The sequence below is a fragment of the Chelon labrosus genome, assembly GCF_963514085.1.
Source record: "Chelon labrosus genome assembly, contig: SCAFFOLD_13_1, whole genome shotgun sequence".
In the NCBI taxonomy this organism is placed as follows: domain Eukaryota; kingdom Metazoa; phylum Chordata; class Actinopteri; order Mugiliformes; family Mugilidae; genus Chelon; species Chelon labrosus.
This window is the reverse complement of record NW_028181779.1, coordinates 200,613-221,379: the sequence shown is the minus strand read 5'-3', so window position 1 is coordinate 221,379 and position 20,767 is coordinate 200,613. Positions and strand designations below refer to the sequence as shown.

General features: G+C 42.1%; 5 protein-coding genes across 6 annotated transcripts; 3 read left to right on the top strand and 2 right to left on the bottom strand.

Moving 5' to 3' along the window:
• Positions 1 to 101: 101 nt before the first annotated feature.
• Positions 102 to 4,384, bottom strand: LOC311509682 (epoxide hydrolase 1-like). The gene is made up of 9 exons (XM_084575105.1): positions 4,077 to 4,384; positions 3,762 to 3,975; positions 3,503 to 3,683; positions 3,195 to 3,404; positions 2,989 to 3,118; positions 1,348 to 1,559; positions 667 to 775; positions 460 to 585; positions 102 to 354 (listed from the first exon to the last, which is right to left on the bottom strand). Exons 1-9 carry the CDS (start codon positions 4,097 to 4,099, stop codon positions 150 to 152), a joined length of 1,410 nt encoding a protein of 469 aa, XP_084431231.1. The 5' UTR covers positions 4,100 to 4,384; the 3' UTR covers positions 102 to 149.
• A 49-nt stretch (positions 4,385 to 4,433) lies between these two features.
• Positions 4,434 to 7,123, bottom strand: LOC311509691 (zinc finger BED domain-containing protein 4-like). Its single transcript, XM_084575116.1, has 4 exons — positions 7,008 to 7,123; positions 6,623 to 6,746; positions 6,269 to 6,408; positions 4,434 to 6,181 (listed from the first exon to the last, which is right to left on the bottom strand). The coding sequence occupies exons 1-4, from the start codon at positions 7,104 to 7,106 to the stop codon at positions 6,008 to 6,010; spliced, it is 537 nt and encodes a 178-aa protein (XP_084431242.1). The 5' UTR covers positions 7,107 to 7,123; the 3' UTR covers positions 4,434 to 6,007.
• A 105-nt stretch (positions 7,124 to 7,228) lies between these two features.
• LOC311509690 (cystatin-like) lies at positions 7,229 to 8,953 on the top strand. The gene is made up of 3 exons (XM_084575115.1): positions 7,229 to 7,568; positions 8,272 to 8,382; positions 8,542 to 8,953. The coding sequence occupies exons 1-3, from the start codon at positions 7,371 to 7,373 to the stop codon at positions 8,614 to 8,616; spliced, it is 384 nt and encodes a 127-aa protein (XP_084431241.1). The 5' UTR covers positions 7,229 to 7,370; the 3' UTR covers positions 8,617 to 8,953.
• Positions 8,954 to 9,364: 411 nt separating this feature from the next.
• On the top strand, positions 9,365 to 20,238 carry LOC311509688 (glycine N-acyltransferase-like protein 3; the record flags this gene model as incomplete). 2 transcript variants are annotated; one of them, XM_084575113.1, is made up of 5 exons in its annotated part: positions 9,365 to 9,439; positions 17,798 to 17,905; positions 17,998 to 18,118; positions 18,680 to 18,812; positions 18,898 to 20,238. In XM_084575113.1, the coding sequence occupies 5 exons, from the start codon at positions 9,365 to 9,367 to the stop codon at positions 19,295 to 19,297; spliced, it is 837 nt and encodes a 278-aa protein (XP_084431239.1). In that variant the 3' UTR covers positions 19,298 to 20,238. The 2 variants fall into 2 exon arrangements, with proteins under 2 accessions (XP_084431239.1, XP_084431238.1); XM_084575112.1 differs by lacking the exon at positions 9,365 to 9,439 and adding an exon at positions 17,597 to 17,715.
• Positions 15,300 to 16,845, top strand: LOC311509672 (cystatin-like). The gene is made up of 3 exons (XM_084575094.1): positions 15,300 to 15,545; positions 16,191 to 16,301; positions 16,461 to 16,845. Exons 1-3 carry the CDS (start codon positions 15,348 to 15,350, stop codon positions 16,533 to 16,535), a joined length of 384 nt encoding a protein of 127 aa, XP_084431220.1. The 5' UTR covers positions 15,300 to 15,347; the 3' UTR covers positions 16,536 to 16,845.
• Positions 20,239 to 20,767: the final 529 nt, after the last annotated feature.

Here is a 20,767-nt window from a genome sequence, read left to right as displayed (position 1 = left end):
AAACTCTGCAATAATCAAGCAACATGACGTGTTGTGATGTGGAGAAGATCGAGCTACAAGGATTGGCATTTATCCCATTTGGAATAATCAATAAAAAAAAAAAAATAAATGTGCCATAAGTGCATTGGTCTGAAAGTGCATCAAACAGCTCAGAACTTCTTCTCCACTTTTTTGACAAAATGGAAAATGTCGTCGGCTAACAGCTCGGGCTCTTCAAAGGCAGCAAAGTGGCCACCTCGGGGCATGAACGTGTAGGTGTAGATGTCTTGATACTTAGTTTGCGCCCATGATTTAGGGCAATGCATCAGCTCTCCAGGGAAGGCAGCCAGTCCAGTAGGCACAAAAACATTAGTCCTGAAACAAAAGATGTATTTTTATTAACTATCCTCACATGAGAGGATCAAATTAAAGATTTCAGATTTGCAAAATAATTAGATAGTATAAACAGTTGGCACATACTTTCCATCCACTCTACTGTCAGGATCACTCTTCAAGTTCTCTTTGTAGAAGCGCATGGAGGACACTATGGAGCCTGTGGTCCAGTAGATCATGACATTTGTCAAGAGGTCATCCAGGCTGAATTTTCTGTACAAAAAGCCATATTTTTATTAATTACAATCAGAAAAACCTTTCATGTAATTGATGTGACAAGTATAATGCTTGTACACTTCCAGCCCGCCATCCTCCAGTTCTCGGTTGTTTGTATCAGTCCAGGTGGAGAACTTTTCCAGAATGTAGGCTGCCAAGCCCACAGGAGAGTCATTCACTCCACAACCTGCAAACACAAATTAAGAGTCGGGAAGTTGGAAGTTGGCTTGTTCGAGGTTGATTTGCTTTAGTTGTGATGAACAGTCAATTTGACTTTGACTTGTCAATACTCTACAATTACATGGACACTGGTTTTACCCTTAATAATCAGAATAAACGCCCAATTGGTATAAATAAACGCCTCATTTAACGACCTCAGACTCGCCCGATGGGAAGGAATGTTCAAGGTGGTGTAAACCTTACATATCAGCATCTGCAAATCAGCTTCATAAGTTATCCCCATTTAGGTTAAGCACGATGAGTTTCCAGGAGGGACAGAAGTGTGGTAGAAAAACAAGTTGGTAATAAAGTTGGGGGAGGGGCTCATTTAATTTGCAAAACCTCTTTGGATGTGTTATAAAAAGTTAGATTCTGTTTCTTTTGTGGCATGTAGACACATGGATTCTTCTGTTTAAACACTTAGAGTTCCTGATCAATGATTTCAATCAGGTTGAAGAAACATTGCCCCAGTGATTGTAATCTATAGCCACTGTTTGATCAGCGTTAGTGAGATTGTTTACTTGCTGTGTGTGTTCCCACCTGCAGTGTCCGGTTTAGTGCCCTGAATGTGAAGGTAGCCTGTTTCCCTCAGTATCGCCCATACATTCTTCTCAAAGAAGGGGAACAAGCGGCGAACATCTTCCCGACCGAAGCCCACCAGGAAGGGCAGATATGGACCAATCATGAGGGACAACAGCATTTTGAAACCTCTCTTTGATAGGATCATGTTTAGGTGGAGACCTTTCACACAGCTAGAAAAGATAAGTTGTGAAACAGGAAAAAAAGTGTCAATATTATCAAGATTACAGGTTGTAAAACGTGTTATTCTCTGTTAAATGTGGATTTATAGCCCCCCCAAAGGCTGAAGGACCTGATGGAGTGTCACCTAGAGTCCTGAAGGCCTGTACTGAACAGCTGGCAGGGCCGGGTCATACACATTTCCACCTCCTTTCTTATACAGGAGACAGTTCCATGATCCTTCAAATCTTCTGTCATAGTATCAGTGCCAAAACATGCAAATGCATCCATCCGCACTGAATGATTTCGGGCCGGTGGCACTCACATCAGTCTTGATGAAGTGCCTCAAAAAACTGATTAATCAGTCAATAAACTCAGTGGGTCCAGACACAGTGGACCCCCCTACAGTTTGCCTGCCGCACCAACAGATCAGTGGATGACGCAGTGTCCCTGGCGCTTTACTCCACGCTGTCCGTATGCTCTTCCTGAAATACAGCTCAGCCTTTAACACCATCCGGCGTCCAATCAAGCTGATTGTGAAGCTGACAGATCTTGCAGTACCAACACCCACCTGTAATTGGATTTTGGATTCACTAATAGACAGACAACAGGTGGTGCAGATGGGGAAACAAAAGTTTCAACCTCTCCAGGGCTGCTGCCTCAGCCCTAAACTCTACGCCCTGTACACCTATGACTGTGTCTCCACTCACAATAACAATGTCACCATTAAATATGCAGATGACACAGGCATCCTGGGTCTCATCAAACACGGGCATGTCAGCAGACCTGAGCTGGGCCACGAAAACCAGGGCTAGCAGGTGGCTTTACTTCATCGGACTGCCAAAGAAGGCCAGAACTGAGACGTCAGCCTCTCGCCCAGGCCTACAGAGGGCACATTGAGAACATTCTCACTGGCGGCATCACAGTGTGGTTTGGAAACACAACCAAGGCTGAGAGAAAAGCCCTTCAACGAGTCGTCAAGACCGCAAGAGAGGATCATCGGCTCTGACCTCCCCTCCATGGATACACTTAACACACATTGCTGCAAGAGAAAAGCAGAGCATCCTCAGCAACCAACACCATCCAGCTCACTCTCTGCTCAGGTGGAAGGACACAGGACGTGAAACACCACTGGCCATAACCTTATATGCAATAAACTACTGTTTATTTTTATATTTTTACTCAGGGAACTTCACACAAGTATTCCAACGTACCTGTACTTTCATGTACCTGTGCAAATGGCAATGAAGTCTATTCTGTTCTATATCAGCTCAGTTTATCAGGAATTTGCATTGTCATGGGTTTTGGTTAATCTGTGCACACACACACCGCAAGCACTGTTCTGCGGTCAGAATGTCACAATGTTTAACAAGAGGGAGGTGGAAATTCCTCACCATAACTTGATAACTTGTATTTTCTGTAAGTGCTTTGTTTAATGCTTACTGAGGCTTCATCTGTGCCATGTTGGTGGTGATGAGCGAGCCCCAGTCTCCTCCCTGCAGATAGAACTTTGAGAACCCCAAACGCTCCATCAGTGTCAGGAAAATCCTGGCAGCCGCGAGGCTGTTGAACCCTGAAAGTGGAGCACATTTTGTAAACACCCGCTGCTCAGGCTGGAACGCACTTTGGCTTTGTTTTGAATGATCTACCTTGCTTATGAGGGGCTTCGGAGAAACCGTAGCCGGGGATGGATGGGCATATGACCTCAAACGCGACACCGTCGTGGTTCTGCGTGAGAAGCGGCAGAATCTTGTAGAACTCATAGAAGGAGCCCGGCCAGCCGTGGACGAGCATGAGAGGCAGGACCTTCTGGTTCTCGCGGCGAGGTGGGCGCACGTGGATGAAGTGTACATCCAGTCCTGTATTACAGCACAGGCAGTGGTGTGAGAAAACACAAGGCCAAACATTCGAATGATCACAAAACACTAGAGATTGAAAATTGTGATGCTGTGTATACCTTCTATTTTGGTTTTAAAGTGTGGATACTCATTAAGCATTGCCACCTGCTTCTTCCAGTCAAACTCATGTCTCCAGTAGGAAACCACTTTCTTGAGATAAGTGGAATTGAAGCCATAGTGGAAGCAGCTATCTTCTAAGGGATCAGTGTAGCGGGTTCTGTCAATGCGCTCATGGAGGTCCTGTTCAATAGGAGCACGGCTGATTACTTCACACAAATATTTTAATCCTGTTAAAAGTCATCCAATGTTTGAGCCTACCTGAATCTCTTTATCTGACGTTTGCACTTTAAAGGGATAGATTTTATCATCCTCTGACAGTGGCTTTCTCCCTGCTCCCCACCAGCCTTCACCGAGAGGAATGCTTTTCACTTTTCTCCTGTTGTGCACCAAGTATGCCAGTATTCCGCCCACTGCCACCGCAGTACCGATAAGAAACTGCTGTTGGACGACATCCAAGCCAAAGAAAGTTTCCCTGCAAAGCGTGGACAAAAAAAATAAAAAATATCACCTCAATTAAAATGACATCTCATTAATGTATGAATGCAGTTCTTCAATAGAAGTTTTCATTCTTACTTCAAAGCCTCCAGTCTTTGCATCGTGCCTGCTCCAAAGGTTGACGCGCACTAGGTCAGAGGTTGAATATATTTATTTTTCCTCAAAACGCGTAAAAGCTGCGTGCGTCAAAAGTGAGCCACCGCGCGCATTAACACCCCGTGTTTGTTTGGAGTGTCCCGTTAATTTTCACAAAAGAAAAAAAAAAACAAGAACATGTACTTAAAGCCTCACCGTTGCGAAGATAAGAGAAAGGCAGACTTATGTCCCAACGAGATGAGGTTGTGTTGCACTGATTGTTGATTGGCTGCCGAGGTATGCCACTCCGAGTGCGCAGGGCAGCCGTGACGTTGCAGCTTATATTAGTGATGGGACGATGATACCTCAAGGAGTGTATTGACACACTAAACAAACTGTGTCGGCACTGTATTGATACTGTGTTGGTCACCCAATAGTGACCCCTGCAGTAGTTATAAAATCATTGCAGGTAAAGAAATTCCTTGTTCGTGTAAATGCTAAAACTGAGTTGGTATGTAAAATATAGCAAATTAGAGTAAAAATTCAGAGTTACACTTTTTTAACTTATGTGCACATTTGTCAACTTAACTGTTAAATCATATGAAATAAAAGACAAAAAAGTGATTAGTTCATGTATTTTTATTGAGAAACAAAAGTTTTTGGAGTGTCTTTGCTCCAAGGCGATTTCTCCTCTTACACACCAGCTCCCCAGCCTTGGAAAATACTCTTTCGCATGGTACAGACGATGATGGTGAGCAGAGAGTTTTAAGTGCAAGTTGATGAAGATGTGGGTATATTTTCTGGTTCCATTTCCAATATTGCAAAGGATCTTGGTTTCTGGGTGTGTTTGTTTCTGCCAGGTAGCGTTGGACTTCAATAATGGAGTCAGCTGTTGCGTTCCTCGTCTTCTGGGTCTCTGCAACCTCCATATCTAAAGTTTTCCAGAGATTGTGCCCTAAAAAAATAGTTATTCATTACTTTATTATCACATGATATATCATATCATATAAGTGCCACAGAAATGTATTTTCATACCTGAACTGGGTTCTGACCCATGTGAAGAGCTAGGCTCTTCTTCTCTTGGGTCAGGCTCTTGGCTCCTCATTTCTTCTGCACATTCTGACTGCAGTCTCTTCACCGCTTCACTTGCCTTTTGCTGACTAACAAATCCATTCTTTTTAAATCTGGGATCTAACAGAGTTGCCAGAGTCATCACACTGAGAGATTCCATGCCGCAAATAGCGTCAGTTAGCCGCTTCCTCAGGTTTTCAGCCAGTTGCTGAGCAGCTGTTTTTGTCACTGTTGTGGCCTGACGTTGAAGCTCAATGTGGAGCATTCTCATCATGGGAATGACCTTTGACCCAGAGACCCTTTTTTCCTCAGACAGTTCTCTTGTAGCTTGGTCAAAAGGAGCAAGAACCCTGAGCATCTCTTCAATGATCTGACATTCTTCTGGAGTCAGTGGAGTGATGTCAGGTTTTAATGAGGCCGGTGACACCCAGACTGCCTCCTTCTGCTCAGTCATTCTTTCAAACATTTGGTAGGTACTGTTCCATCGTGTTGGCACCTCGTTTATTAATTTATGGCCCGGTGTTCCCAGCTGTTGCTGTATTTGAGTGAGCTTCTCTTTAGCAGTCACGCTCGATCGAAAGTATGTCACAATGTGTCGTGTTTTGTTGCGTATTTCAGTTATTGTTGGGATTTGATCACATGATTTTCTCACAATTAAATTCAGGGAATGGGCTATACAAATGGTATGCCGTATTTGCAGCATTCGAGCACATGCAGTCATGTTTGCTGCTGCATCAGTGACAAGACACCTGACCTTTCCTGCTATGCCCCACTCCTCCATGAGGCTCCTTTTAACCGTGGCAATGTTTTCTGCAGTGTGTTTCTGAGGAAAATGCTGCACTGCCAAGACTGATGAATGGAGTTCATGGCTTTCTTTGTCCACATAGTGGCCACTGGCCAGTAACAGCTAGATATGCCTCCATATTCATAGACGTCCACATATCAGCTGTTAAAGTAACAGCAACGGCACTCTGGAGGTCCTTTTTGGTTTTCTCCTTTTCCTCCTCATATCTCTGGCTCACCAAGTCCTTGATGGTCTGAAAATAACCATACAAATACTGTTACACCAATAAAATATAGTTATATAGTTAGTACAAACATATAATAAAAATTCTTAAACATACCTTCCTGCTTGGTAGAGCATACGAGGGTAGAATAAGCTTCAGGAGCTCCCTGAATCCCTCATTTTCAACAAAGCTGAGTGGCTGACAGTCTTTGATGATCATATTGACCACTGCCTCATCCACTGCTTGCTTGTTAGGAACTGCAAGCCAAAAGGAACTATTTTGTCAAAAGCTTAATAAAAGGACTGTAATTTTTACAAACAATATCAAATAGACATAAGACGACGTGGTGGTGTAGTGGTTAGCACTGTCGCCTCACAGCAAGAGGGTTGGAGGTTCGATACCAGGCCTGGAGCCTGTCTGTTTGCATGCATGTTTTTTTTAGCACAATTTTTAGAGAGACTTTCAACATACCTGGGGTACTCTCACGAGTATCTGCCAATTCTTCATTGCCATGCCGAGCTCTATAATGCCTCAGCATTGATGAAGTGCTCTTATTGATATAAGATAGCTCTGTAGAGCAGAGCCGACACTTCACCTACAATAACATAAAAAGTTAATTTATCTGAAAACAATTCAAACCTCTTACCAGAACATTGCATTCACTTGTTAAAAAAATAGACACCCTCTCATGATTACGAGATCAGGATCTCAGAATTACATGATAACATGAATAAAGCAACTCTAAGGCTCTTTAACTGACTATCATATGTATCACAGGTCATTCACTTGATAAACTGATAAAGTGAGTGCAATGCGCCACCGTAAAAAATAGTATATAAAGGAGAAAAAGATTTACCTTGTTTGGCGTCACGAGATCAAAATTATTCCACACCGGGGAAAACTTCCTAGAACGATCCATGATCAAGCAAAACTCCATCCGACAAACCCACGACATGTTGATACAGTTTGTTTCCTGATAAACACACTTTGGCGCGGCACATCCAAACGATACAGTTCCTGTATCGGTCACGTGATTCTTTCTTAAAGCAATACACGCACCGATACGAGGTTTCCCTCTTGAGCTCTCGGCACAGTGCTGATGCACCAGTGTCGCTCGTCCCACCACTAGCTTATATAACAGGAAGGCGACGCCAATTGTGTGTTTGTTGTTTTGACTCCGACTCTTGCAGCTGCTACAGCCAAAAGAAAGAGAGACACGATGTGGAAGATTGTGTTGGCTGTCCTCGCCGCCGTTTTCGCCGTTGGGTACAGCGGGATGCCCGGCGGCCTCAGCGACGCTGATATCAACGACCCAGGTGTGCGAAATGCTCTGGACTTCGCCGTCAACGAACACAACAGACGCAGCAACGACATGTACCTGAGGCAAGTGGCAGAGGTGGTGAAGGTTCAGTCTCAGGTGAGAAACGTTTAGAAATGACTACACTACTGTATTGTGGATAGAAAGCCCACCTAGTAAACTCATGAATGCTCCAACTCGTTAAAATGGTGGCCCTTTGTGAGTTATCAGACATTACTGGTAGGCCTGGTAAGCCAACACCCAATGAAAGTTTTCTCTCCTGAGTATGATAATAGTAGTCGCTATTATATGGTTTTTATTCTGCATTTATTTATCTGTCTATCTTTCTATTTATTTATTACCTCACGGTGTTTATCGATCGTCTCTGAGCAGATGGCAGTGGACATTGACACTGATAGACATTTGAACTTTTGTAAACAAACGTAATTAATCCTGTCTCATCCTGTCCTGTCGAGGTTATGCGATTTGTTATGTGCGTGTGTTGAAGAACCTGTTGGTCTGTCATGCAAATAAATAGCTGTGCTCTTAACACAACTATAAAAAAAAAAAAAAGAAAAAAGTTTAAACTGACTTCTCATTGGGTAATTTGTAGCCAAATCATTTTACTGTCTTTAACTTCAAGTGGGAATAACATGCCTACCATTACTGAGCTGGTTTGTTTTTGTTTTTTTGTTTTTTTTTTACTGGAAGCAAGTGTCAGTATTTAGAGTATGTGTTAAGTTAATCTGAAAGTGGCCGGTTGCTTTATTTTTAAAGCTTACCATAATCTGTATCTCCGACTGTCACCTTCTTCTACTTCCAGGTGGTTGCAGGGATCAAGTACATCATAACTGTCAAGATGGGAAAGACCCCCTGCAGAAAGGGCGCCCAACATGAAGAGTGTGCAGTCCACACGGACCCAGAGAAGGCTCAGGTAATGACTCCCCCCTCAAAGAGATATGAAACCTGTGGCATACCTTGACCTAAAACCTTAAATTCATCATAATATCTTAAAACCTGCTTCGCTTTTCATTTTCATAAATGTGAATGCAACATGGAAGTGTTTAATATTATTCTGGACTTTATCTTTCAGACTTACCAGTGCACCTTCTCAGTGTGGAGCCGCCCCTGGATGAATGACATCAGGCTGGTGGAGGAGAGTTGCTAGAAAGAGAACAACGCGGGGGATTCTTCTGAATTGGCATTGTTTGCAGTATAATCTAAACTTCAAGTAGAAATTTCCCCCCCCTTAAAGGAACGACAAAAGTATTAACAGCTCTATTTTCTGTCCTGAGTCACTTCATTGTATTCTAGCTCAAACAAACTTGTTTCAAACTTCCTGATATGCACTGCAATAATATAGAGGTGTGTTTTAGAACAGCAACTTTTTAATGCCTAATCACTAAAACAAGCAAATGACAAGTTTTCTTGCATGAAATTGCTGATTAGCCTTTTAAAAACACAATTTTAATAAAATTCAAGTTGCATGTTGACATTTAATGAAAGTGTGTGCGGTTTTTTTGCGTTTGTATGACACTATTATTTTGAACACTATTACTTCTGCATTTTAAAAACACAATGTAATTGAGAACTGTCTGGAAGTTGGGGAGAAAAAAAAACTTCCTATCAAGTTGTGTAACACTTTGGACACGTTCATGTTTCAGTGTAATAATTAATCTTCAATGCTTCTACGTCGGTTAAACTATACTTTATTAAATGTTTTAAAATCTGATAATTTTGCGAAGGTAAAAAGGCTTTTATTTTTAAAATTCAGACAGGAAGTCGTCCTGTTATTTCTAGATTCGTTTATGAGACGTACAGATACGGACCGACTGTCAATAATTTATAAAAGCTGAGCCATTTCACTGGGACAGACATTAAATCAACAGACGGCATTTAAACTGCATTTGCCAAAAATGAAGATCCTAAACAAAGACGAGCTTAAGATCGCTGAAGGAGTGCTGCAGAAACACTTCCCGAGGAGTTATAAGGTGGGCAACTGGTACAGTGGCTTGCAAAAGTATTCATACCCCTTAAACTTTTCCATATTTTGTCACATTACGACCACAAACATGAACATATTTTATGAGAAAGACTGACACAGAGTGGCACACAATTGTGAAGTACAAAGAACATTATACATGTATTTTTTTTTTTTTACAAATAAAAAACTGAGAAGTGCGGTGTGCAAAAGTATTCAGCCCCCTTTTCTCTGAGTGCAACCAATTGCCTTCAGAAGTCACCTTATGATTGCTGAATGATTGAATGTTGACCTAATGACTAAATAGAGTCCACCTGTGTGTAATCTAATCTCAGTACAAACACAGCTGTTCTGTGACGGCCTCAGAGATTTGTTAAAGGCGGGCACACACTGTGCGATTGTCGGTTCATTTTGAGACGATTTGCCACTCGTGCGACTATTTTTTGAATCGGCCCGAATTTCGGCTCAATCGCGTGTCGTGCTTCGTGCAGTGTACGTGGGGTAACGAGGAGAGATTAACACCTCACAACGACCTCCCGATCACAAATCGTGTGCTCGCAAGAAAATCAAACTTGTTTGAAATACTGGTCGCTCCTCGTGAAGGTATCGCACAGTAGAAGCAGTGCCACGAGCCGATTTGCCTCAAATTCTCGCACAGAGCATGTGCAATCGCTGAAGTTTCGTCAAAACAACTTTGATGTGCGTCTCCCACTTCCGGGTTCCTCTTCTTCTTCTACTTCTTTTTGCCGTTGCAGTTCCGGATACAAAAGTCCGACGTGTGGTATATGGACGTACAGTGTGAGCAGTCAAGTCGCATCAGAGCATCAGGCCGTATAGTGTGAGAACATGATTCGTAGGCTGTGAACTTTTGAACTCAGCGATCTAGTCGTGCAGTTTGAGATGGAGCTGAATCAAAGGATTTAAAATATCTTACAGTGTATGCCCGGCCTAAGAGAATATTGGGGAGCAAACAGCATCATGAAGTCCAAGGAACACACCAGACAGGTCAGGGATAAAGTTGTGGAGAACTTTAAAGCAGGGTTTGGCTATAAAAAAGGTTTCCCAAGCTTTGAACATCTCACGGAGCACTGTTCAATCCATCATCTGGAAATGGAAAGAGTATGGCACAACTGCAAACCTACCAAGACACAGCTGTCCACCTAAACTTACAGGCTGAACAAGGAGAGCATTGATCAGAGATGCAGCCAAGAGGCCCATGGTGACTCTGGACGAACTGCAGAGGTCCACAGCTCAGGTGGGGGAATCTGTCCACAGGACAACTATTGGTCGTGCACTGCACAAATCTGGCCCTTACGGAAGAGTGGCAAGAAGAAAGCCATTGTTAAAAGAAAACCACAAGAAGTGCCGTTTGATGTTTGCCAGAAGCTATGCGGGGGACACAGCAAACATCTGGAAGAAGGTGCTCTGGTCAGATGAGCCCAAAATTAAACTTTTTGGCCTAAATGCAAAACGTTGTGAGCCGGAAAACTAACACTGCACATCACTCTGAACACACCATCCCCCCTGTCAAACATGGTGGTGGCAGCATCATGTTCTGGGGATGCTTCTCTTCGGCAGGGACAGGGAAGATAGTCAGAGTTGATGGGAAGATGGATGGAGCCAAATACAGAGCAATCTTGGAAGAAAACCTGTTGGAGTCCGCAAAAGACTTGAGAGTGGGGCTGAGGTTCACCTTTCAGGAGGACAACGACCCTAAACATAAAGCCAGGGCAACAATGGAATGGTTTAAAACAAAACATATTCATGTGTTGGAATGGCCCAGTCAAAGTCCAGACCTAAGTCCAATCGCGAATCTGTAGCAAAATCTGAAAACAGCCGTTCACAAACGCTCTCCATCTAATCTGACTGAGCTGACTGAGGCGTTTTGCAAAGAAGAATGGGCAAAATTTGCAGTCTCTAGATGTGCAAGGCTGGTAGAGACATACGTCAAAAGACTGGCGCTGTTTCAGTTTCAGAAATTCACCAAAAACGGAGAGGAAGAGGCGGAGCATGTGCATAAAGCTTGAGCGCTGTTTACAAATCGGCAGTAGAAGAGCTCGAGGGGTGTGGCGATGACATCGTCGAAATGCAAGTATGCGTTTTCGCCATCCACACGAACACTCAAGGGCTGCGTTTGCGAATTTTTTCACCCTGGGACCAGGTTTCAGAAAAGTTCGTTTTAAGGCAATGCGTTTACAGGATTCGTTTGGACGATCGGCCAAAACGATGCAAAACATCTGCGTTTAAACCAAAAAGCGTCTCCGTGTGGATGCCCCCTAAGAGTGCCTCAGTGTTCATGAATAAGGTGTCATATTACACCATGGATGATTGGGCTGAAATCCTGGCGATAGACTTCACTGTTTTAGAGCCTGCCTCAAGTGGAAAAGACAATGTACTGATCTTAACAGATGTGTTTTCTAAATGCACCCAGGCTATTCCCAGCAGTACAGGAGACTGAGGAGGGCCAAGAGCAGCGGTTAGCTGCCAGGAGACAGCATAGAGACCAAAAGCTGGTGATCCATCCTTAAGTGAGGGGGACCTTGTGTATGTCTGGAACCATGGGGTGAAAGGCCGGAATAAGATCCAGGATGTTTGGGGCCTACCGGTACAGCAACTGCATCGGACTGAGTTGAGAGGTCTGCCTGAGGGTGGCTTGAGGATGGCTGAAGGCCAGGATTCAGTAGGCAAGCAGGTGGATACAGAAGATAATGGGGAAACAGATTTTAACCCCCCAGAAGCGCTGGCCCTTGACTCCTATAGTGAGGAGCCAATGATGGGATTTGAGTTTTGCCCAGAGGCTGTGGGGGTGGAGGAGGAAGAGTAAGAAGGGGACATAGAATCAGAAGAGTCCCCAGTGGTAGTATAGAAGTACTGCGGGCAAACACACTAATCCTTTTCGCCTGCCACAGACTGTAAAACCAACACTGAGATGCATTAGTTTAATGAAGTATGTATGTTGAAGAGCTACTCATTGAAAGATGTTTTGTTTTTGGTTTGAGTTCTTTTTCCAGTTGTACATCGTCGCAATGCATTTTGAGGGGGTGAGACGTGACGGGTGAAGTGAGGCAGGTGCACACCTCATTTCACGCTGGCAGACAGGGAAAACAAGCACAGGAATATCGACCTGTGTCCCTGCTGGCCTGAAAAGCAGCTGGTAGTCGGTAGGACTTAATCGCCCGATATGCCAGATTAATATTTGTTAATCACCCTGGCAAGTGAGCCGGTAGTGGATATGGGATATTGTCCTTTGGGCAGACTAGATTTATATTCCTTTAATTTGTTTGTTTTATTTGCTCACTTCCCCGCATGAGTAATTTCACTCGGGTCAGGTCCCAGTCACTCATTCAGTGCATGCTTAAAGGGTCACGTGGTTTATTGTTTGCAGTGAAATGTGTTCACGTGTGCAAATCAAGTGTTCATTCAGAGTGAGTAAGACTTATTATTGACTGTAGTGTGCACCAGTGTGGCCTTTGTGTACTAAACCCTTGCACTGTGACAAATGGGAAGCTGGCTGTGAGGAAGTTAATAGAGGACCTATGATTTGTTGAAGAATATTTGGGAATAAAATTAATACATTTTATTTTTTGTTGATTGTCATTCTTTATGCTATTCTTACCTGTAGTGGGTGTAACAGGGCTTTAGAGAAAATGCTGAAAGAAGAACTTCTATATAGGACGTGAATTCAGAGCACTGCAGAAAACAAGTGCTTCAAAGTACATCCACGGCAGCAACTATGAGAGCTAACCTTGCCGAACAGGTTCACAGGAGAACTCTGAATTGTTTCTCAAGTTCTGGTGAGTAAAATTAATTGTATTTACATCTTTTAAGTATATTTTTGTCATTTTATTGGGTCAACATTGATGCTTCTGCTGGATTTGACATATGTGGTGCTAGTGAGCAGCTTTTAGAATTGTTCCAAGTGAGTTTCTTGCTTTAGTAATGGCATTCATCTCACTGTATGAGATACCCGTCTTCGATAGGACGTCCTGTTTTATTGCACATCCGCAGGGCCGTTTCAATGAATTTAGGGGCCCCAAGCAAAATGGTCATGGAGGCCCCCCCCCCCACGCAAAGCCTACAGGAACCACAGCATAGCCATACAGTTTAAGTTCACCCACACTTTATATAAATAAAATAGTGAAAATACTGCTGTTGCATATTCTGTGCAAAACATTTGAACATTTGCAAAAAAACACCACAAAAAAGTGCACAATAACTAAATCCAACATACTTAAACACACACACACACACACATATATATATATATATATACATACATACATACACTCACATTAACATTCGTCAGTTCTCACAAAGTGAGAGAATAAAACACTGCTATCTTGTTCACAAACAACCTATAAAGAGTGCAGGTTGTAACATAAATAGTATACACACACACACACACACATAAGATTAACCTTTCAGGCCATCATGTGCAAACTATCTAAAACTGCTGTTTACGAGCCTTGGCTTCAGCAAAGGCAACCACAATGTCCTCCATGTCCAAAGACCGGCGAACATCACGCTCAATTGATGTAAGTGCCAGTCCTGTGAGCCTTTCTTGGCCCATGGTGGACCTCATGTAATTTTTTATCAGCTTCAAAGCTGAAAAGCTCCTCTCACCAGAGGCCACTGACACAGGGAGAGTCAAGAGTAGACGCAAAGCAATGCTTAAATTACTGTACAAATCCAGTAGCTTCTCACTGTATAAACAGTGATTATGGAACAGATCTGCGTCTTCCTTATCCCGTTAATAAACATATTACAGTATGTAACCATATTCCGTCCGTTCGAAAAAAAAAGTTACACTGACTGTTCTAGTTTGTTATAAGCAGCATTGGCCGTCAGGCAGGTAGCTAACATAACCATTTTTTTGCTAGCCTACAGTACCTGCTGCGAAATTACACCATTTGTACAAGACAAGTAGAGCTATTTTATCCAGTGTAATTTCTTATCCTCCTCTTCCTTTTTCTTCTTCCTCTTTTGGCTTCCTGACGGATAATTCCGCTTCATTGTGACTCCCGAGGTTTTATATTTTGCCGGCAGCAGAGATCACGAACCTGGCTGGCTGGCTGCTGTCAGCGACGACTGAGAGGGGCCCCCTTGAGGGGGATCCCGATAACAGTGTCATTGCACTTTACTGCATTAACTATCAAAGGGGCGCTCACACAGTTTGTCGTTGCATTTTATTCTTAACCAGTCGTTGTCTTGGGGCCCCAGGCCAGCTCGGTGCCCCAAGCAATTGCTTGGTTTGCTTGCCTTCTCGCGACGGCCCTGCACATCCGTATGATATTGATGGCTTCTATAGCAGTGGCGTCATAATAGTCGTGTTAAGGCGTGTTTTGAAAAAGGCTGGAGGGCGTTGAAGGCCTTGGTGGAAAATGCACGGTCCGCCACTGGAGCCAAGTGGCAGAAGTGGTGAAGGTTCAGTCTCAGGTGAGAAACATTTAGACTTCAAAATGACACTACTCTAGATGCTACAGTATTGTGGATTGAAAGCCTACCTAGTAAAATCAAGAAGGTCCAGCTCGTTAAAATGGTGGCTCTTTGGAGGTCAGAGGTTGAGTATATTTGTTTTTCCTTAAAAGGCCGAGAAAGTTGTGTGCGTCAAAATTGAGCCACTGTGCGCTTCAGTGCCCCGTATTTGTTGGGAGTGTAATGTTATTTTCACAAAAGAATAGAAAACAAGAAGATCCGATTAAAGCCTCAACACTGCAAAGAGAAGAGAAAGGGAGAGTAAGTCCAAATGAGATGGGGGGGTGTTGCAATGATTGATTGTTGATTGGCTGGCAAGGTATGCCACTCCAAGTGCGCAAGACCAGCCCTCACCTTTTTCGGCTTATATAAAAGGAAGGCGACGCCAAGTGTGTTTTTGTTGTTTTGACTCTTGTAGCTGCACTCACCAAGAGGGAGACACGATGTGGAAGATTGTGTTGGCTGTCCTCGCCGCCGTTTTTGGCGTTGGGTACAGTGGGCTGCACGGGGGCCTCTTCGACGCTGATATCAACGACCCCGGTGTGCGAAATGCTCTGGACTTCGCCGTCAACGAACACAACAGACGCACCAACGACCTGTACCTGAGGCGGGTGGCAGAGGTGGTGAAGGTTCAGGCTCAGGTGAGAAACGCGGCACTACTCTAGATGCTGCACTATTGTGGATAGAAAGCCCACCTAGTAAAAAGTGTTCCTTTGTGAGTTATCAGACATTACTGGTAGGCCTGGTAAGCCAACACCCAATGAAAGTTTTCTCTCCTGAGTATGATAATAGTATTCGCTATTCTATGGTTTTAATTCTGCATTTATCTATCTTTCTATTTATTTATTACCTCACGGTGTTTATCGATCGTCTCTGAGAAGATGGCAGTGGACATTGACACATTTGAACTTTTGTAAACAAACATCATAATCCTGTCTCATCCTGTCCTGTCGAGGTTGTGCAATTTGTTATATGCGTGTGTTGAAGAACCTGTTGGTCTGTCATGCAAATAAATGAGGTGTGCTCTTAACACAACTGTCAAAAAAAAAAAAAAAAATGACTTCTCATTGGGTAATTTGTAGCCAAGTCATTTTACTGTCTTTAACTTCAAATGGGGATAACATGCCTACCATTACTGAGCTGGTTTGTTTTTGTTTTTTAGTTTTTTTACTGGAAGCAAGTGTCAGTATTTAGAGTATGTGTTAAATTAATCTGAAAGTGGCCGGTTGCTTTATTTTTAAAGCTTACCATAATCTGTATCTCCGACTGTCACCTTCTTCTTTCAGGTGGTTGAAGGGATACAGTACATCATAACCGTCAAGATGGGAAAGACCCCCTGCAGAAAGGGCGCCGCAAATGAACAGTGTGCAGTCCACACAGACCCAGAGAAGGCTCAGGTAATGACTCCCCCCTCAAAGAGATATGAAACCTGTGGCATACATTGACCTAAGACCTTAAATTCATCATAATATCTTAAAACCTGCTTCGCTTTTCATTTTCATAAATGTGAATGCAACATGGAAGTGTTTAATATTATTCTGGACTTTGTCTTTCAGACTTACCAGTGCACATTCTCCGTGTGGAGCCGCCCCTGGTTGAATGACATCAGACTGGCGGAGGAGAAATGCTAGAAAGAGAACAACGCAGGGGATTCTTCTGAATTGGCGTTGCTTGCAGTATAATCTAAACTTCAAGTAGAAATTTCCCCCCCAAAGGAACGACAAAAGTATTAACGGCTCTACTTTCTGTCCTCAACCACTTCATTGCGTTTTCACTGGAATAAACTTGTTTCAAACTTCCTGATATGCAATGCAATAATATAGAGGTGTGTTGACTTTTAGAACAGCAACTTTTTAATGCCTAATAACTAAAACAAGCAAATAAGATATCTTGCATGAAATTGCTGATTAGCCTTTTAATAAAATTCAAGTTGCATGTTAATGAATGTGTGTGGGATTTATTTATTTATTTATTTATTTTTGCATGAGTACGACTTTTTGATTTCTTTACTGTTATAATACGTTGGCTAATTGGTACGGAAGCGTATTGCTGCCACACTGTAGGAAAAAAAAGGCTCAATATTATGTAATTACATGAAAGTTTCTTGTTATAACATGATATTTTTCACGTTTTAACATGATAAGTATCACGTTATTACATGAAATTATCATGTTATTTCAAGATATATTTTCACGTTATAACGTGAAAATATCATTATCATGAAATAACATGATAATTTCATGAAATAACGTGATACTTATCTTGTTAAAACGTGAAAAATATCATGTTATAACAAGAAACTTTCATGTAATTACATAATATTGAGCCTTTTTTTTTTCTACAGTGTGGCAGCAATACTCTTCCGTAATTTGGAATTATACTTCCAAAAAAAAATTTCATAAACCTTAACCTTTTTTTTTTTTTGGTTCACTTAGTATTGCCCAACACTATTACTTCTGCATTTTAATAACACACAATGTAATGTAGTGTAAGTTGGGGGTGGAAAAAAAAACTCCTATTAAGTTGTGTAACACTTCGGACACAGTCATGTGTTCTTATAATAGATGACCTGACAATTTAGCGAAGGTAAAAGGCTTTTATTTTTTTTAAATTCAGACAGGAAGTCGTCTGTTATGTCTTGATACGGACCGACTGTCAATCATTTATAAAAGCTGAACCATTTCACTGGGACAGACGTTAACTAAACAGACAGCATTTAAACTGCATTTGTCAAACATGAAGGTCCTAAACAAAGACGAGCTTAAGATCGCCGAAAGAGTTCTGCAGCAACACCTCCCGAGGAGTTTAAAGGTAGGCGACTGCTACATGTTTAAAGTGTGTTAATATTATCATTTTGAAACCATAGCAGCTCCGATTTTTTCTTTTTTCTTAGATGTACGGCTTCATACATGGACTAAACAAGAACAAACCAAGTACCCTGGAGGTCGTCGTGGACACGTGGCCTGATTTTAAAGTCATCATTCGCCGACCGGACCCCAAGGTGAGTTCACGTCCGGCTGGAGAATTGGACCCTCGAGATTTGCCAGACTCGTGTGTACTTCGTGATTGCTAAACTTTGCGTGTACTCCACAGAATAAGAGTGCCTCAATGTTCATGAAAAAAGTGTCATATTACAGCATGGATGTGCGGGCTTTAGAGAAAGTGCTGAAAGAAGAGGATGCAATTGACTGGAGCACTAAATTCTATATAGGAGGTGAGTTCAGAGCACTGCAGAAAACAAGTGCTTCAAATCCAGTATGTTGAGTATGCATAATATGAAGATGGATTATTAAACTAATATAGTACACTGCAACCAGCTAATAAACAAAAAACAAAAACATCCAAAACCACTGAGGCTGAAAACATTTTGCCAGATTCTACCCACGATTCCCACCTGGGCAAAGTCTGCACCAGCCTGCACTAGTTGGGGACAGTCGCCATGAGTAGTTGGCACAAAAATCTGTTAGTGTGTGAGGGGGTGAGGATGCAAATCTGCAAGTGTGCGAGTACCCGACCCAGCCTCAGTCGCAGTCATTCAAACATGTTTGAATTTTTTGAGCCAAATCTGGGCACAATCGTGTAGTGTGAACTGATTACCGACCAACTGCAAAACACGTGCTGCCAACGGCCAATGGAAAAGAAAGGGTGGGACACTGGAAGGAGAGATTAATTGAGTTGTGGCAGGAGAACGAGGACGTTGTGCACAAAGTGAGGATATTTGTAACCTCCGTCAAACTCAAATAACAGACCTTGCTTATCTTTTTTTGACCTCCAGGATTAGACACTGCCCATTTATTCGTGCTACAAGGAGTGTCTGCTTACCGAAAAGTCAACAACAGAGGCTACACTTACGTGCATCTTCTGTATTTGCCTGATCCCAGCCATCTGATCATGCCATCGATTGACAGGTACAGTCAGAAAATTAAAAAAATGTAAAAAAGAAAAAATAGATTTTTTCTGTGCTTATGTGAAGGTTGTCATTTCTTTTTACAGTGAGCTTGAATCAAGGATTTCATCTCTGAACCTCTCACACGTCGACTTGGTGAATAAAACCTGGAAGTTTGGAGGGAATGAGCAAGGTCACAAGAAAATTGAAAACCTAATCAGCAACTTCCCATCTTGCTGCATCATGAATGACCAGGGTGAGCCGTTGTCCTGGATCCTGCTGTATGATTACTGTGCCATGGGCATATTGTACACTCTCCCAGAGCACAGACAAAAAGGCTACGCCAGAGTGCTGATCAGCACCATGGTCAAGAAGCTCCATGCTGAGGGTTACCCTCTATACTGCTACATAGAGGAGGACAACATGGTATCCTATAAACTCTTTCAAAGCATGGGCTTCTTGGAGGACACGACTTACAGAGCAGCATGGTACGAGTTCAACTTTTGATTGGGTTTCAAGACTTTTTAAGATAACGTTTTATCAAAAGAAAAAGAAAGAGACTCTTATATATGATTAAAAAGCCAAAATCAAAGATGATTTTTTTTACATTCACTGTTTAATTTTAAAGATATTTTAAACTGGTGTATTTTTATGTTTTCTACTATACATACTGTAGTCATTGCAGGAATTATAAAGAGTATAGTGCACATTTTACAAGTTCCCCAAATCACTGCATTTAAACTGGACTGTAGAAATTGAGGTATGAGTGAAAGAGGAATTTCATGATTACTGTACGTGATATGTTCACCCTGTGTAGAGGAAGGAAAATTAATCCAAATTAAATTTAGCTGCATTGATTGACACTTTGTTTTCTGTAAGCACTTAATAAGATCAAGAATCAAGAATCCTTTATTGTCATTGTGTGAGAACATAACGACATTTTGAGCGGTAGATAGTTAAAACAGTAAAAAAGTAAATAATAATAATCCGTGTATATAGCATGTCCATTGTATATTTGTACACATATTATGTACATACAACATCTGTGGTCATCATTTGCATAAAATGCAACTATAACATATAGTGAGCAATGTCTGTGGTATGTCTTCTGAACTGACATTGCTTGCAGTATAACCTAAACTTCAATTAGAATGCATATCATTGTTATATGCCTGACAGAAAATTACCATGGAGCTGACGGGAGATCAGCAGAAAATAGCTGAGACCTAGTAAAAAGTGTTCCTTTGTGAGTTATCAGACATTACTGGTAGGCCTGGTAAGCCAACACCCAATGAAAGTTTTCTCTCCTGAGTATGATAATAGTAGTCGCTATTCTATGGTTTTAATTCTGCATTTATCTATCTGTCTATGTATTTATTACCTCGCGGTGTTTATCGATCGTCTCTAAGAAGATGGCAGTGGACATTGACACATTTGGACTTTTGTAAGCAAACATCATAATCCTGTCTCATCCTGTCCTGTCGAGGTTGTGCAATTTGTCATATGCGTGTGTTGAAGAACCTGTTCGTCTGTCATGCAAATAAATGAGCTGTGCTCTTAACACAACTGTCAAAAAAAAAAAAAAAAAAACATTAAAATGACTTCTCATTGGGTAATTTGTAGCCAAGTCATTTTACCGTCTTTAACTTCAAATGGGGATAACATGCCTACCATTACTGAGCTGGTTTGTTTTTGTTTTTTAGTTTTTTTACTGGAAGCAAGTGTCAGTATTTAGAGTATGTGTTAAGTTAAAAAGGGATACAGTACATCATAACTGTCAAGATGGGAAAGACCCCCTGCAGAAAGGGCGCCCAACATGAAGAGTGTGCAGTCCACACAGACCCAGAGAAGGCTCAGGTAATGACTTCTCCCTCAAAGAGATATGAAACCTGTGGCATACCTTGACCTAAGACCTTAAATTCATCATAATATCTTAAAACCTGCTTCGCTTTTCATTTTCATAAATGTGAATGCAAC

Excerpts from the sequence above, each read along its gene's own strand:
- LOC311509682 (XM_084575105.1), bottom strand. The coding sequence starts at position 4,099 with ATGCAAAGACTGGAGGCTTTGAA. Across the intron at positions 776-1,347 it reads CACTAAACCGGACACTGCAG|GTTGTGGAGTGAATGACTCT; the intron begins GTGGGAACACAC and ends TTGTGTTTGCAG. Across the intron at positions 355-459 it reads GACAGTAGAGTGGATGGAAA|GACTAATGTTTTTGTGCCTA; the intron begins GTATGTGCCAAC and ends CTTTTGTTTCAG.
- LOC311509691 (XM_084575116.1), bottom strand. The coding sequence starts at position 7,106 with ATGTCGTGGGTTTGTCGGATGGAGTTTTGCTTGATCATGGATCGTTCT. Across the intron at positions 6,409-6,622 it reads TACTCGTGAGAGTACCCCAG|TTCCTAACAAGCAAGCAGTG; the intron begins GTATGTTGAAAG and ends TTTGGCTTGCAG. Across the intron at positions 6,182-6,268 it reads ATGCTCTACCAAGCAGGAAG|ACCATCAAGGACTTGGTGAG; the intron begins GTATGTTTAAGA and ends GGTTATTTTCAG.
- LOC311509690 (XM_084575115.1), top strand. The coding sequence starts at position 7,371 with ATGTGGAAGATTGTGTTGGCTGTCCTCGCCGCCGTTTTCGCCGTTGGG. Across the intron at positions 7,569-8,271 it reads TGGTGAAGGTTCAGTCTCAG|GTGGTTGCAGGGATCAAGTA; the intron begins GTGAGAAACGTT and ends TTCTACTTCCAG. Across the intron at positions 8,383-8,541 it reads CGGACCCAGAGAAGGCTCAG|ACTTACCAGTGCACCTTCTC; the intron begins GTAATGACTCCC and ends TTTATCTTTCAG.
- LOC311509672 (XM_084575094.1), top strand. The coding sequence starts at position 15,348 with ATGTGGAAGATTGTGTTGGCTGTCCTCGCCGCCGTTTTTGGCGTTGGG. Across the intron at positions 15,546-16,190 it reads TGGTGAAGGTTCAGGCTCAG|GTGGTTGAAGGGATACAGTA; the intron begins GTGAGAAACGCG and ends TTCTTCTTTCAG. Across the intron at positions 16,302-16,460 it reads CAGACCCAGAGAAGGCTCAG|ACTTACCAGTGCACATTCTC; the intron begins GTAATGACTCCC and ends TTTGTCTTTCAG.